This window comes from Camelus ferus, chromosome 6 (assembly GCF_009834535.1).
Source record: "Camelus ferus isolate YT-003-E chromosome 6, BCGSAC_Cfer_1.0, whole genome shotgun sequence".
NCBI classification, from domain to species: domain Eukaryota; kingdom Metazoa; phylum Chordata; class Mammalia; order Artiodactyla; family Camelidae; genus Camelus; species Camelus ferus.
Window position 1 is genome coordinate 51628076 of NC_045701.1, and position 14367 is coordinate 51642442.

The 14367-nt window shown below is 38.8% G+C and overlaps 1 protein-coding gene and 1 pseudogene across 3 annotated transcripts in view; both read right to left on the reverse strand.

Moving 5' to 3' along the window:
• The window catches only part of L2HGDH (L-2-hydroxyglutarate dehydrogenase), a 33644-nt gene that overhangs the window by 10647 nt on the left and 8630 nt on the right, over window positions 1-14367 (reverse strand). For all 3 annotated transcript variants that reach the window (XM_032481980.1, XM_032481982.1, XM_032481981.1), the window contains exons 5-6: window positions 8246-8408; window positions 7046-7080 (exon numbers count right to left, since the gene is read on the reverse strand). In XM_032481980.1, the coding sequence (XP_032337871.1) occupies window positions 7046-7080; window positions 8246-8408 (198 nt within the window). The remainder of the gene's footprint in view (window positions 1-7045; window positions 7081-8245; window positions 8409-14367) is intronic.
• Window positions 5-7039, reverse strand: LOC116664271 (annotated as a pseudogene).

The window sequence follows — 14367 nt, forward strand, 5'->3', positions numbered from 1 at the left end:
AGTGCAAAAGAAAAGAACAGTGACTTGTAGGAAGTAGAAAGAATAGGTCTGGGGGTGGGTGGTGGAAGAGATGATAGAAAAGACAATAAGGGTAAGGGTACAGATATGGACTTTTCCTTTTTATTCCTTTTAAAAGAGGAAATTAAATACAAGTAACAGCAAAATAAGTTCTTCAGCATTTAGGTGGCAGCTAAAAACTTAGGACAGTGGCACCCAAAAGGATGTCACCTTAAATTTTACACTTTAATTTAGAGATACAGTTGTTGACCTACCGAGGATACTTAACAGGCCATAAACACATACACCCCTGTTTTACTAAGATCTAGTGTGGAACTTCTTAACGACTTGTAGCATGAAGAAGCAAACTTCATTCACGTGGCTCCAACCAACCTGGCCTTCTCTGTATTTCAGACAGCTTCTCTTGTCTTACCCAGGAGTAATTAACCTGTTACTCTCAGGCTGCTTTGCACTCAATAATCTTGCTCAGTTCCAACTGTAACCTACCTACCAACCAATTTCTCCTTCTTGATCATTGTCTACTTTGCAAACTGAGGCTAATTTTGAAAACTCATTCATTCAATCTACATTTACTAAGAACATACACTACAGTCAAAGTTTGCTTTAATGACTAGGAGACTGCTAATCTTAGGTTGCTATGTTTTCCCAAAAATTTCATTTTGTGATTATCATTTGCATATTTTTAACTTTACCTTGCCAGGGTTAGCCAATCTGCAGCTCTATTTCCTAAATGATTTCTTTCAACCCGAATTCACCACCACACTCTAAGTTCCATTGCTTTACTTCTGGCAGAGTAAACAACTAATACTTTCTTGCTCCAAGTAATCTCTTGTTCCTAGATTTCCTTCCCAGAGGACCTGTTTCTGAAGCCTTGGAGTTCTCACCTATCTCAATATTCTCTTTCTTTCCAGCCCTTACTGATTCAGCCTTATTCTACCTCTGCATGCTTCCTATTTTTGCCTAGGGACAAAGGTAAGCCTCTTCTCCAGAGTTATGTAAGTCACACTTCTGACAAGAATCAGATGATTCTAGCTAGACTACACCATGAAAGTTTTAAGACGCTTGAAGTCAAAAGGACTATGTCAACAAAAACAAAATGAGTTCTTCTAAGTATGTTAATATCTTTCCTGTTCATCTGGAGTTATATACCACAAGTACAAGAAGTATTTTCATGTGATATTAATTTACTAGTTCCTACTTGAAAGGTCAGCAATTCTTCTGTTCTTAGAATAGAAAATGAAAATAAGCCTTATGATAAATGTAAAGATAAGAGACTTTGTAAAACGGTACCAAAATGCAAAACCTAGAAGTCCTCTTTTAAAAACTCAAGGAAAAGTTCCAAAGGAAAAAATGATTAAAAACTGTCGTTAAGTCTCTGAAATCAGTTTATGCTATACACAAAACAATAATTAAATTCAGTAACACACTAATTTCACATTCAAAATGGAAATTTTGAATTTCCATTGAATGATACATTTGTTCAAACATAAATTTCTTAAAAAAAATGAAACTATGCATCTCTATTGCTGTTTCATTAGTGAAACACACTTCTTTCCCATGTGTAATCTATAAAGCTTTAATTTGCAAATCCTCTCCCCAAAAATTTATTTAAAAATTTTTTTTCTTTTATCCTGTCATAAAACATAGATGTTCAACTTGATAAGATGATTCAAAATTTTAAATTATGTTATTTAACTATACTAAATAAAAATGCCAAAATAAAAGGCAACCACTATAGTAACTGTGGGTGAAGTACATCCACTGGTATCCTACTGGCCCTTGCATATTTTGCATCACATGATGATCTACTCTAGTGAAAATGTGCCTTAGATGAAGGCAGGGCCAGAAACAGACTTTTAATCCTTTTTTTTTTTTAAGCTTTATAAAAATTCTTAAATGTTTCCATCAATCTACATATTCCTTAAAAACAAAAAATCACAGGTTTAATACTAATGCTTTAAAATAACATACTCCAAAGAAAGCCAGCTCTCACTCATCTGCAAGTTGGTCTATTCTCTTTACTTCTGTTTGCCAAATAATCTTCAATAATTTCTGAAAAGAGATTTCTCTTCAACAGAGTATATGCAAGAGGTAAAAGCTGGCCAGCAACTTAATGAAAATAGTCAGAGCCATAACAAGAGAAGTCCATTCCCACTTAAGCCCCATCCCATAATCCATTCATCACTAGCAAACTGCATAAAAGTCATCATTTCCTGAATGAGGGCAAAAGCTTTCAGTCTCTTCTCATCAACTGGTGCTTCAACAATTGTCTCACAAATTCCCTTGAAGTCTGTCTCCATCTGTTTCAGGCACATTTTCACCGTGTTTCATCTTCATGGTTGTCTGTTCCAATAAGTAACCCAGTTAATTCCCTGGCTGCTTCCGTGAGTTTTTCATCTATGTTTTTCAAGAGACTAGCTTTCTTTTTATCTGTTACTTCTTTAAGTTTTATCATAAAAAATAATTTGCAACAAACACACTATCTCCATTTGGAACAATTATACAATTTTTCTTTCTTTTTTTTGTACAAACATACAGGAAGTTCATCAGGAGACTCCCTGAAATACCCATGTGGAACTGAGTTTTATCATCTCCAATAACAATGGTCTGGAACTCAGAAGGGTCACAGTAAAACCTCCAGTGAAGGTTAAAATCATGCTTGCTGAGTTTTTGTCCATTTTATGTTTTCCAGCAAGGGTATCATAAAGACCTACTAAACAAAGCTCAAGGCTTGCAGAAAAGCCAATCAGCGGGCTCCTTAGGATCAAGCTCTTCACAGAACTTCCAGAAGTGATAGACATCTTCATGCTGAGAAAGCTTATCATGATTTTCTACTTCTTTGGTAAGGTCACCGGACACATCAGCTTCATAGGATTTACTCTTCTTCACATCAACTGCTTTTTTGCACTGCTGCCGCTCCCCACCAGGCCTACACTTCCTGTGCCTGCTGACCATCCTCCTTTTTTACCCTTTTTTGAATGGAGACCCTGGTTGCTCTACCACTTGGGCCACATGATCCAGCAGCTCTGATGGTAACTGAGTGTGTGGCTGGTAGTAATGTTTTATGGAGGCTTTGGCAGGCCCCTGTAAGTGGGATCACAGCACAGAACTTTAGGAATTTGGAGGGAAGGTATACCTTCCTCTGCACGTAATTATCCTCCTTCTGAGAAAGTGCTTCTGGCTCTGACTCAACACTTGACCACAGGTCACCAAGTTATCATGTGAACTACCCACTATAAACGAGGTATTGTCCAACTCACCACGCCGCACACTGGGTGTGTACACGGAACTCTATCATCAAGAGGAAGTAGAATATACAAGAAAAGGCTGTACATGTCCTGCAGGCACATATCCGTCGTGGAGGCAAGTGGCTCAAATTCCCAGACCTCAGCACCCGCTAAAGTATCTCCTCCCTCTCAACCTATCCCCGTGGCCCCCTTAAAGTTCTCTATGATCAGCCAATCAAGGAAGAAAAAATACAGGTCTCGTTCACAAATGCTTCTGCACAACATCTTGGCAGCACTCGGAAGTGAACAGCTACAGCACTGGAGCCTGCCTTGGGAGTGGTCCTGAAGGACTGTGGTGAAGGGCAATCTTCCCAGTGGGCAGAATGTGAACACAACGTTGGTTACTTCTCCTACCAAGGAGGAGAGGTGGCTAGAAGCATGGATCTACATGGCTTCGTGTGCAATGACTAATGGTTGGCCGGATGGTCAGGAAGAGAAGCTCTGGAGAAAAGGTATGTGAATGGACCTCTCCAAACAGGTTCAAATGAAAAAGATATTTGAGTTCCATGTGAATGTTCCCTGAAAAGTGACTGCCAAAGAGGAAGACTTTAATAATCAGTAGACAAGATGACCTGCTCTATGGACATTAGCTAGCCTCTCTCTCCAGGCACCCATGTCCTCACGCAGTGGCTTCATGAGCTAAAAGGTTACGGCAGCAAGCAGGTAATGCACAAGTTCACCAAAATAGACTTACTCACCAAAGCTGATCTGTCTACAGCCACTACTGAATGTTCAATCTACCAACAGCAGAGATCAATAGGGACACTGATATGGTCCCTGGACCACTTCCATCAAAAACAAAACCAGCAACAGCACTCAGCCATCACTGGAGCAGACACTTGCTCTGGATATAGATTTGTCTTCCCTGTCCACAATGCTTCTATGTAAACCACCATCTGGAAACTCATAGGATGTCTTATTCACTATTACGGTATTTTTACCCAGAAGCATTACTTCTGATCAGTGAGCTTATTTTACAGGAAATGAAGTGTAACAACAGGCTCATGCTTGTGGAATGCACTGATTTTACCATTTTCCCTACCATCCTGAAGCCACTGGAATGGGCTTTTGAAGATTCAATAACAGCACTAGCTGGCGGGCAACACCTACAGGCCTGGGGCAGTGTCTTCTGGGATGCTTTATACACTTGAAACTAGTGATTAATATATATATGTGTGTGGTATAACATATGGTGTTATTTCTCCCATAACCAGGATTCACAGGTCTGGAAATCAAGAGGTAGAAATGGGAGAAGCTCCTTACTATTAAAATAATCCACTAGTAAAATTTTTGCTTCCTATCCCTACAACTTTTGGCTCTGATGGTCTAGAAGTCTTAGTTCCTAAGGGAAAAATGCTTCCATTAGAGAATAACCAATGGTTCCACTAAGCTAGAAGTTAATACTGCCAAACCTGGCCACTTTGGGTTCCTCCTGGCAGTGAATCAACAGGCAGAGGGGATGACTATACTGATCCTGACTCTCAAGGAGAAACTGAGTTGCTACCACACAGAGGGCTTGGATGATAAAGAGGAGCACGTCTGGAATACAGCTCTCTTGGGGTATGTCTTAGCTTCCCCCACATACTATTGTAATGATTAATGGAAACTACCACAACCCGAAACAGGCAGGGCAGCTAATGGCACAGACACTTCAGAAATGAAAATTTGAGTTAGCCCACCAAACTAGGCACCATGACCAGCTGAGATTAGTGCCAAGGGCAAAAGGACTATGAGATGAATAGTGGAAGAAGGAAATTATAAATACCAGCTATGACCACATGACTGGTAACAGAAATGAGGAGTGTAGTAGCCGTGAGTATTTCTTCCTTACTTTGAAATAAATATATTTGTCTATATATACTCAATTCTTTCTTTCTTTTCATTGTTATGGACTGAATTCTGTCCTCCCCTCATTCATATGCTGAAGCCCCAACTCCCAATGAGATTGTATTTGAAGATAAGAGCCTTTAGGAAGTTAATTAAGGTTAAATGAGGTCACAAATGTGGAGTCCTAATCTAATAGGACTGATGTCCTTATAAGAGAAACAGACACCAGAGATTGCTCTTGCTCTCTCCCACTCTTTCTCTGCACATGTGCATGTACAGAGAAAAGGCTATGTGAGGACATAGCGAGAAGGCAATCACTTACAAGCCAAGAAGAGAGATCTCACCGGAAACCAACCCTGATGGCACCTTGATCTTACGTTTCTAGCCTCTAGAACTGTGTGAAAATAAATGTCTGTTGTTTTTGCTGCCCAGGCTGCAAAAGTCGCCCAAGAAAACTAACACAGCCATCTCTGCCACTTCCACACTGTCTAACACAGGGTTTCTCAACTTAAGTACTGTTGACATTTGGGCCAGATACCTCTTTCTTGTAGGGGCCCGTCCCTAATACTATAGGATTTTTAGCAGCATCCCTGGCCTCTACTCAGTAAATGCCAGTAGCATTGCCCCCCTTCTACCAGTTGTGACAATAAAAATATCTCCAGACATTGGCCAAATGTCTCTTAGGGGTTTAATCGCCTCCAGTTAAGAACTACTGCTTTAATGTAAGATGCTTAAATAGTGGTTAACCTTATATCTCAGCATTTAAGTTACAGGATCTCAAAATGGGAGTGTGACTCACCCAGAACAGAAATGAACATTAACAAACAATAAAGTGGATTTCGCACCTTTTTTGCAGAGTAAGCATATCTTCAGGTGTATGAAAGAGAGTTGCACCTTGTTGATGGAAGCATATTTTTTTCTACTGTCTTTATTTGGAAGTTAAATGTGGTTATAAGGGGTGTGAATAGATGCCAAGTTGAAAAGGGACAGACTGCAGGGGCTTATACTGTGTCAATCTGGTTAAGCTGGGAATAATGCTTCCCTATATGGTTTCAGCTTAAAGTTGACCAAACAGGAACTGCATATGATTTGGGAGGCAGAAGCAAAGCAGCAGCCATTTATCCTCTGAAGGTCATTCTTGTCCAAAGAAGTGACAAACACTGCCCACTGAATTACTCTATACTCAGCTCACTTTCTGATCCTGCTGACCAAGCGCTGCCCCAGCCCACTACTTGGGTGTAGACAGAGGCGAGAGCTCCTCACAGCTCCTCGTGAGCTTCCTGTCTGCAGACCCGCTTCAGCTGCCGGACACACTTGGCTTCTCAGACTGGCTGCAGAGGCCTCTGATCTACCACCTCCCCTTTTGAACCTTCACTTCCCCAGATCCTTTCAAAATTGTGTAAGGCCTAATTCCAGTAATAAATTCTACAACACTCATAAACAACTCTACTCTCCTGACTGAACTGATTGCTCAGTGAACATACAGAAAATGCAATCCTTCTATGCCATTCAATAATAATTTTAGACTCTCAGAAGATGGAGGAAAGCAGTCCATCTCTCTCTGCACAAACTTCTCCCCCCTCAAAGTCTTCTAATTAGTAGAGTTAATAAGTTAATGCAGATAAACAGGCAGAGCAATAAAACATCTATCAGTTTTTATTACTCTAAGTGCTTATAATCCTATTCTTTGCCAGCACAATCACTTTATGGAGACATTTCCAAGCTGAAACCCTTCTTAGATTGAAAGCTGTTAACGTTGTTCTCAAAGGATTTCTCTTAGAATAACTTTTACATTAGACAAATTTCATTCAATATATAAAGTACAGCACTGTGGTTAATTCAACTTCTTAAGAAGGAAGAGGAGATGACAGTAGATAAAGTAGATGAAAGCAGTTTTGCTTAAGAATCTTTACCTTTGTATTCCTTATAATAATCGGGTATTTCATTCCTGAAAAAAAATTAGTGAAAGATTTATTTTTAGCAAAAATAAATCTAAAACTTTTCATTCTAAAGCTTTTTATCAAGTAACAAGATTAAACTAGTCATATTTGAGAATGTATAAAACTCTAGCAAAACTTCTAGCATATTTAATTTTAATTCACTTAATCTATGCTTGTAAACCATTCCCCAGCTCAGCTCCCATACAGGCAGTCCCAGCTTTTCTTTGAGCTACAATCCTAGGAAACATGCTATGAAATGGATCATCATATATCAGTATGTATTTTTCCACAGGACTAATGTTATGACACTTGTTGTCCAAGTGTTGGTTACCTGAAACCTTGCAGATTCTAAGTTGTGGGGAGAAGCAAGAGTTACTGCAACACAAAATTTCCAATAATAAACTATGTATAAAATTAGCTCCCCATCAGATACACGGGTTCTCAAAGACTTAAAGCATAAGTACAGCAGATAAAGACTATGATTTACTTATTTGCATCATAAGTTTGAATGATTATGCTACCCAACAATCTTAATTATTTAACAATTTTGTTCATCATCTTAGAATTTAGAAGGACACTGGGGAAATGATTCAGACAGCCCAGATCTCCTTAAAAATCTGTCAAGGAAGAATAAACTACTTTTTTGCCTCCTTCAAATTTCCCAACAGCAAATTTAAGGCTTACAAACTAATTCATTTGGTTAAAGAAAAAGAATTATTCCCAAAGCAAAACAAAACAAATTCTAAGTGCAGGCTACAGTGGGGGCATGGGGTGTGTAGTTCAGAATGGCTGAGTCATGCCCTATCCCCAGACAGTCTGATTCAGTAAGACTGGTGATGCTAAAATAAGTATTTTTAACAAGCATCCCCAAGGGATTCTGACTCTAACCTACTGGGTAGGGAAGTGTTTGGGAGTTAATTTTCCGTAACAGCCTTGGCAGTTTGAATCTTAGTACCAGTCAGAAGTGTCCTTAGTTCTATTAGCACAAGACTCACTAGAAGTCTCAGTTCTCCCACGTTTACCCTCATCCTCTCTGCACCTGCCTCCAGTCCTGCACCCTACTCCAGCCTCGCTCCTAGTGGCCCTCTTGTTGGTACTACCGTAGCCAAAAATAATCCCCAGTTTTTTAGATGTCAATTCAAGTATTCAAAAGAAAAGACAACGATAGCTTACCATCTTCACTTCTTGAAGGACTTTCTTTAGCCATTTCAATATCTTCCACTTCAAAATTGGTCAAAACAGAGCCACCTGCTTCTTGGAAATCCTGGGCAAATGACAAAGCCACCTGCCGGTAGTTCACAATGCCAGTGTATGGACAATCGATAGCCATTAGACCCTAGGTTAGGATTGTGAAAAAGTCAAGACAGTACAATTAAAAATCATTAAGGATAGGTTTTTCAATAAATTTGATTTTTGATTGAATTTTTTTTGTTTATTTTCATGGATAACATACATTATCCTTTCCTGGAAAACATCTGATAGTCTTAAAGAGAACTAAAATAAAAGCTTGCTCCATTCAGTGCCTAAATTTGATACTGAATACATAATTTGTCTAAGATATAAAAGAAATAATAGTAGTTAAATAAAATCTCTAGGATCAGGAAATAATTCTCCTCCTTATAGCAGTTAATTTCGCCAGCTTCTTCCAGCTGCTACAAGGAGTTTTTCAGTTCTATTTATCCCTCACCATATCTGATTCTGAGTCATATCTAATTCTGAGTCAAACTCTGTTATCACCAAACAATTATATGTTAAATAAACTCCACTGAGATTTTCCCAGGATTATATCATATGTCATGAACACTCAGTGAGAACTCAAGAGTTGTTCACAATATTTGCAGACTGATGATTTGATTTGCTGCAGACTCTTTCTTCAAGACTACAAATATTGAATGGAGATTTTACGTGGTTAACTCAAACTTTCTCTCCAGGCAATAAGAGAAATTAACAGCCTGGGTCTTTTGTTGCTATGTTGCGGCTTGTGTGTATGTGTGTTGTGTTTTGCCACTCAAAACATGTTTAAACTCTATAGATGAATGATCTACAACCATACCTATTTAACTTTTTGGAATAAATGTTGAATGTGCATTGGCCTTTTCTAATTCTGAAGACAAGGATATGTGCAGAATTTCACACACTAATTGTGGACTATACTTTGGTGAATCCTTGGTAATGGCACCGTTTTCCACTGCCTTAATGTATGTAAGAGTGTATCAGTGCTCCCGATCAATTTCCCCTGAGAGGGCAGCCTGGTTCCCAGGATAACTAACGCCCAGGAATTGAGTGCGACTGGTAAACGCTGCCATCCTCCTGTTTGGCAGGCACAGCACTGTTGCTGCAGTTTTGATATCTGATAATATTATTTTAAATCTCATGCTGTATTCACTGCTCTACCCCACCCCAATACATTCACCGGCTTGGCCTTTAAAAGCTTTTGACTTTGCCACCCATCCCTGATGACACAAGAGGTGAAGGCTCATAAAATGCCCCACAGTCTCTTTTTACAAAATGAATGCAACATTTGGCAAACTTCATCATTTTCCTGACAGCCTTGCTTCCAGAATATGAGCACATTCACCAAGAATCAAGCAGGAAATCATCCCTTTTGTTTCAAGGTAGTAGATACACGTAAGAGTTTACATTAGACCTTATATTGCCCGAAATCCTTAAATTCACAGGTCAGTAGGTATAATTCAACTTCAACCTCTAAAGAGTATTTGGGGTACAATAACCCTGGAAGCTAACTTAGGGTAATACTAACAGTTTAGTCACAAAAAATTTCTTTACCTAACATAAAACTATGTGACAAGTGTAACAGAGGGATAAAAACATGATGTAAAAGTGCTTCATAGCAACAGTTTTTTCTAATATGAAATATCCCCCTTATTCACCTCATATGCCTATAACCCAACACAATGCCTGACACACAGGAGGCACTCAGATATTAACTGACTGAAATGAACTTGTGAGGGCTGTTTTTAAATGTACTAAACTCCTCCCTACTCTAGACTTCCCTAACAGGTATCCCTTCTTCTTCCCTTTGCCAGTCTTGGCTGTGCCCCTCCAGACAAGATGCTGGTGTGCCCCTCCTGGGTCAGTGATGTGGGGGGAAGAGGAGAGCGAGTCACTGCTACCAAGCAGTCGGATGCCCTGGCCCAGGGTGGGGCTGGGGGACAGGCTGGCTGTGTCTGTCAGCCTGCAGGCTGGGTGTGCCCTGTCCAGGTTAGCAGGTCAGAGCTTGAAATCTGAGGTCATAGCAGGTCAGGTGGCTAGAAAGGAATCAGGCAAGCAGGGAAAGTTGGGAGGTGGATGTCAGTCAGAAAGACAGAGGAACAGAGGAACGTGTGGCTGACCAGTAGGGTTAAAGAAAAGGCAGACAGATCAGCACAGCTAAGCCCAGAGGAAGCTGTCAGGATTTACCCATAGTGAACACTGCCAAGGGCTAGCCTTCAAAGTCAAAGTTCACAGAGGCAGTTTAAAATTTTCCAAGATACTTCTCCTAGAGGCACTTAATTTCTTCTTAAAGAGATCTGGTCCAAGAAGTCCTTTAAAGCTCCCCTGATAAACTTTTTCTTTCTGGAAGGTCTGGAAGAAACAGAAGTAATCCTGTACCATGGAAATTTTGCCACTCATTCCTGATTGTGGTGGGGAGGTTGGGGGAAAAGGGAGGAATTTACTCAACACACTTTTATGAAATAACAAGAGTATATTTCCCATGATATTCTGCCGCCCCTAAATACATCTAGACACTGATAATTATAATGTGACATTCTATAAAGTAGATCACTACTGCAGAGGCCTCAGAGAATAGTAGGATTTAACTTTTCTATAAGTTACACTATTTATTCATCTTTCAGGTGGGGGTTCACCTCTGAGAAGGCTTCCCCAGATTCTCAGAGTACGCTAAAAGCTCTCCCTCACACTGGTACAAGACAGAGTATCAGTTCTATCAGAATACTTAACCACTGTATTAAAATTCTATTTTCTGTTACACTATAACTTCCTTCAGGATGACGACCATGTCTCATTCATCTTCATGTCTGCAATGCCCGACATAGTGTTCAGCACATAGCAGAGAAGAAAACGTTGCTCAAACCAAACAGAAGGAATACCAGTTCTGAATCAGATCTGGGAGGAGGGGACTCTTTAGGTGCTGTGGGACCTTGGGAAATTACCTTAACCAGTTTCTTCACTTTTAAAACACAAAAATGCATGTAGATATGTAACTTGATTATCTATAAACACATACTTCACCTACCTCATTCCGAGACCTGTAAGATCTCGTGGTCAGGTGCACAGAGCAATATCCAGACTCATCCTCAACATTTATGATATGTGAAAAGTTGTTCCATTCTTTTTTTTTATTAATAGTAAAGCATGACGTAAAGAACCGTGGGTCCCTGTTTCTAATTCTTTCCATCTTTGAAGCCCCTCACAAGGATTTTTCTAATTTTTTCTATCTTTAAAATCCCTCACAACAGACAATGATTGTTGTTCCAGCTGATTATCGGGAATCTTCCAAATCCCCCAGATTTCATTACCACAGTGAAACTAATAATCCTGTTTTCCAAACTCAACAACCAATATTGTTTTTACATCATGAGCAAATCTACAGTGAGGTCATGAACTCATATGTCCTTTTATTTAATTTTTACACCAATCTTAAAGTTTGAAAGAGCTTCTCACTGCTACATAAAAATAGAAACACATCTTAAAAATTAGCATGCCTTTCTGGGAGAGGTTATAAACTGTTTCATTCTCAAATGGCAAGGGAATACTTGACATAAGATCAGTGAGATTCTGACATCTTGGTTCCGCAACCAAATTCCATCAAAATCACAAAAAGCTATAAAACAGCAACAGGTTTAGATATTTTATATTCAGGAAGCCCTCAATAGTTTTTGTTAAATACGATATTGATAAGGGACCGGAAGTGAGTTAATTTCTTCATTTTTTTTAAGTAGATTTGATTTTTCAGAGCAGTTTCAGGTTCACAAAAAAATTGAGAAGGGTCAGAGATTTCCCATGTACTTCCTGCCTCCACATACATATAGCCTCCTAATCTCTTTATTTTAATACTAGTATTTTTTTAAAGTATAGCATCAGTCTAGAAAACCAGTTCTTCTATAGACTAAATGGCTGTGTGCCCCTAAAATTCTTATGCTATGAAACATTCTTATTCTTATGAAACCTAATCCCCAATGTGACGGTATTTGGAGGTGGGGCCTTTGGAAGGTGTTCAGGTCATGAGGATGGAGCCCTCATGAATGGGATTAGTGCTTTTATAAAAAAGACTCCAGAGAGTTCCCTCACCCCTTCTGCCATGTAAGAACAAAAGATGGTTGTCTATGAACCAGGAAGTGGGTCCTCACCAGACATCAAATCTTGCAGAGCCTTGATCTCAGACTTCCAGCTTCTAGAATTGTAAGAAATAAACTTCTGATGTTCATAAGCTATCTGGTCTACAATACTTTTTTATAGTAGCCCCAACTGACCAAGACAAGCTCTTAGATGAGTTATCCACCACCCTGGTTTTAAGATATCCTGAGATCTCTCTACAATGTTTTTTAAATAGCTTATTTTACTCTACAGAGTCAAACAAAAATCAATTCCAAATGGACCATAGATCTAAATGTGAAAGGTAAAACAGTATAGTTTTTAGAAAAATAAGCACAGGAGAATATCTTTCTGATGTTGAAACAGGCAAAGACTTCTTCTCAAAGTACAGAAATCATTAAGTATAAAAGGGAAATATATGCATAAATTGGTAAAATGATTATATAAATATTAAGAACGTCTGTCCATCTAAAGACACTATTAAAAGTGAAAAGACAAGCCACAGAGTCATAGACGATATCTGCAATATGTGTATATACACACACAACAAAGGACACATATCCAGACCACATAGTGAACTTACAAAATTAGTAAGAATTAATAATTGTTAAGAAAGGCTGTCAATCCAATAGAAAAATGGGCAAAGGATCTAAAAAGTTACTTCACAAAAGAAAATATTCAAATAGCCAGTAATCATATGAAAAGGTGAACAATTTTATAAATCAACAAGGAAATGTACATTAAAATGATATTATAGTACTACTACGCACCCACCAGAATGGCTAAAATGAAAACAACAAACAGTGTCTAGTGTTGGTGAGGATAAGGAGCAACTGGAACTCTCATATACTGCTGATGAGAGTATAATTTGGGACAAATGCTACGGAAAACTCTTTGGCAGCATCTGTCAAAGCTAAACATATATACAAATTATGACCTAGCATAATTTCCCTCCTAGGTATATATCCAACAGAAGTGTTTATTTGTGTTCACCAAAATATATGTGCTAGAATGTTCCTAGTAGCACTATTTGGAATAGCTCCAAATTGAAAACTACCCAAAATGCTGAACAATAGTATAAAGAATCACTCTATATTCACACAATGGACTATTACACAGCAATGACAACAAGCAAACTACAACTGTATGCAATCACATGAATGAATTTCACAAACCATACTGAATAAAAAGAAGCCCAGACACAAATGAACACATACTATATGATTCCACTTACATAAAATTAAAAAACCTATGATGTAAAAGTCAGGACAGTGGCTATTCTTAAGGGAAAGATAGTAACCAGGAGGGGACCTGAGGGGAATACTGCGACGCTGGTCATGTTGTTTGTTGATCTAGGTGCTAATCACACTTAATGAAATTTCACTTACGATTTCTCTTGTATGTTATGATTCAATAGAAAGTTGCAAAAAATCAGAGCAGATAGAAAATGAGAGTGGAAAGATAAGATGAAACAAAAGGAGAAGTCAGTACAGCAAAATAAAAATGTATGGTTAAGGCCCTAGATATTTAGCAGGAGCAGGGCACAAATGTGTCTCTGAGCTTCCTTAGAGCCAAGCCAAACAGGACAATGCAATCAGTTAAACAATTCACAGTGTCCATGAGATAAAAATAAGCCAGTTGTGCTCTAGAAAAACAAAATTATTCTTATAACTGAGGTCTGAGAGAAATTTCTCCTGAATATTCTCAAAGAGATGATGTTTGACACAGTGAAACTACATCTTCAACCACATCCTTACAACAGAGGCCTCAGTGAGTGTGATACAATGACTTTCTCCATATGCTGACGCCATAAAACCAAAACACAGTTCAAGGAGAGTAATTTGGGGTTAAAGAGCAGGAAGAGGAAAGAAAAACACTAGAGTATAAGTGTACCTCAATCTGATGGCCTAGAGAGATGCACAGGAATGAACAGTCTATATATTCTCTAGGCTCTCTCC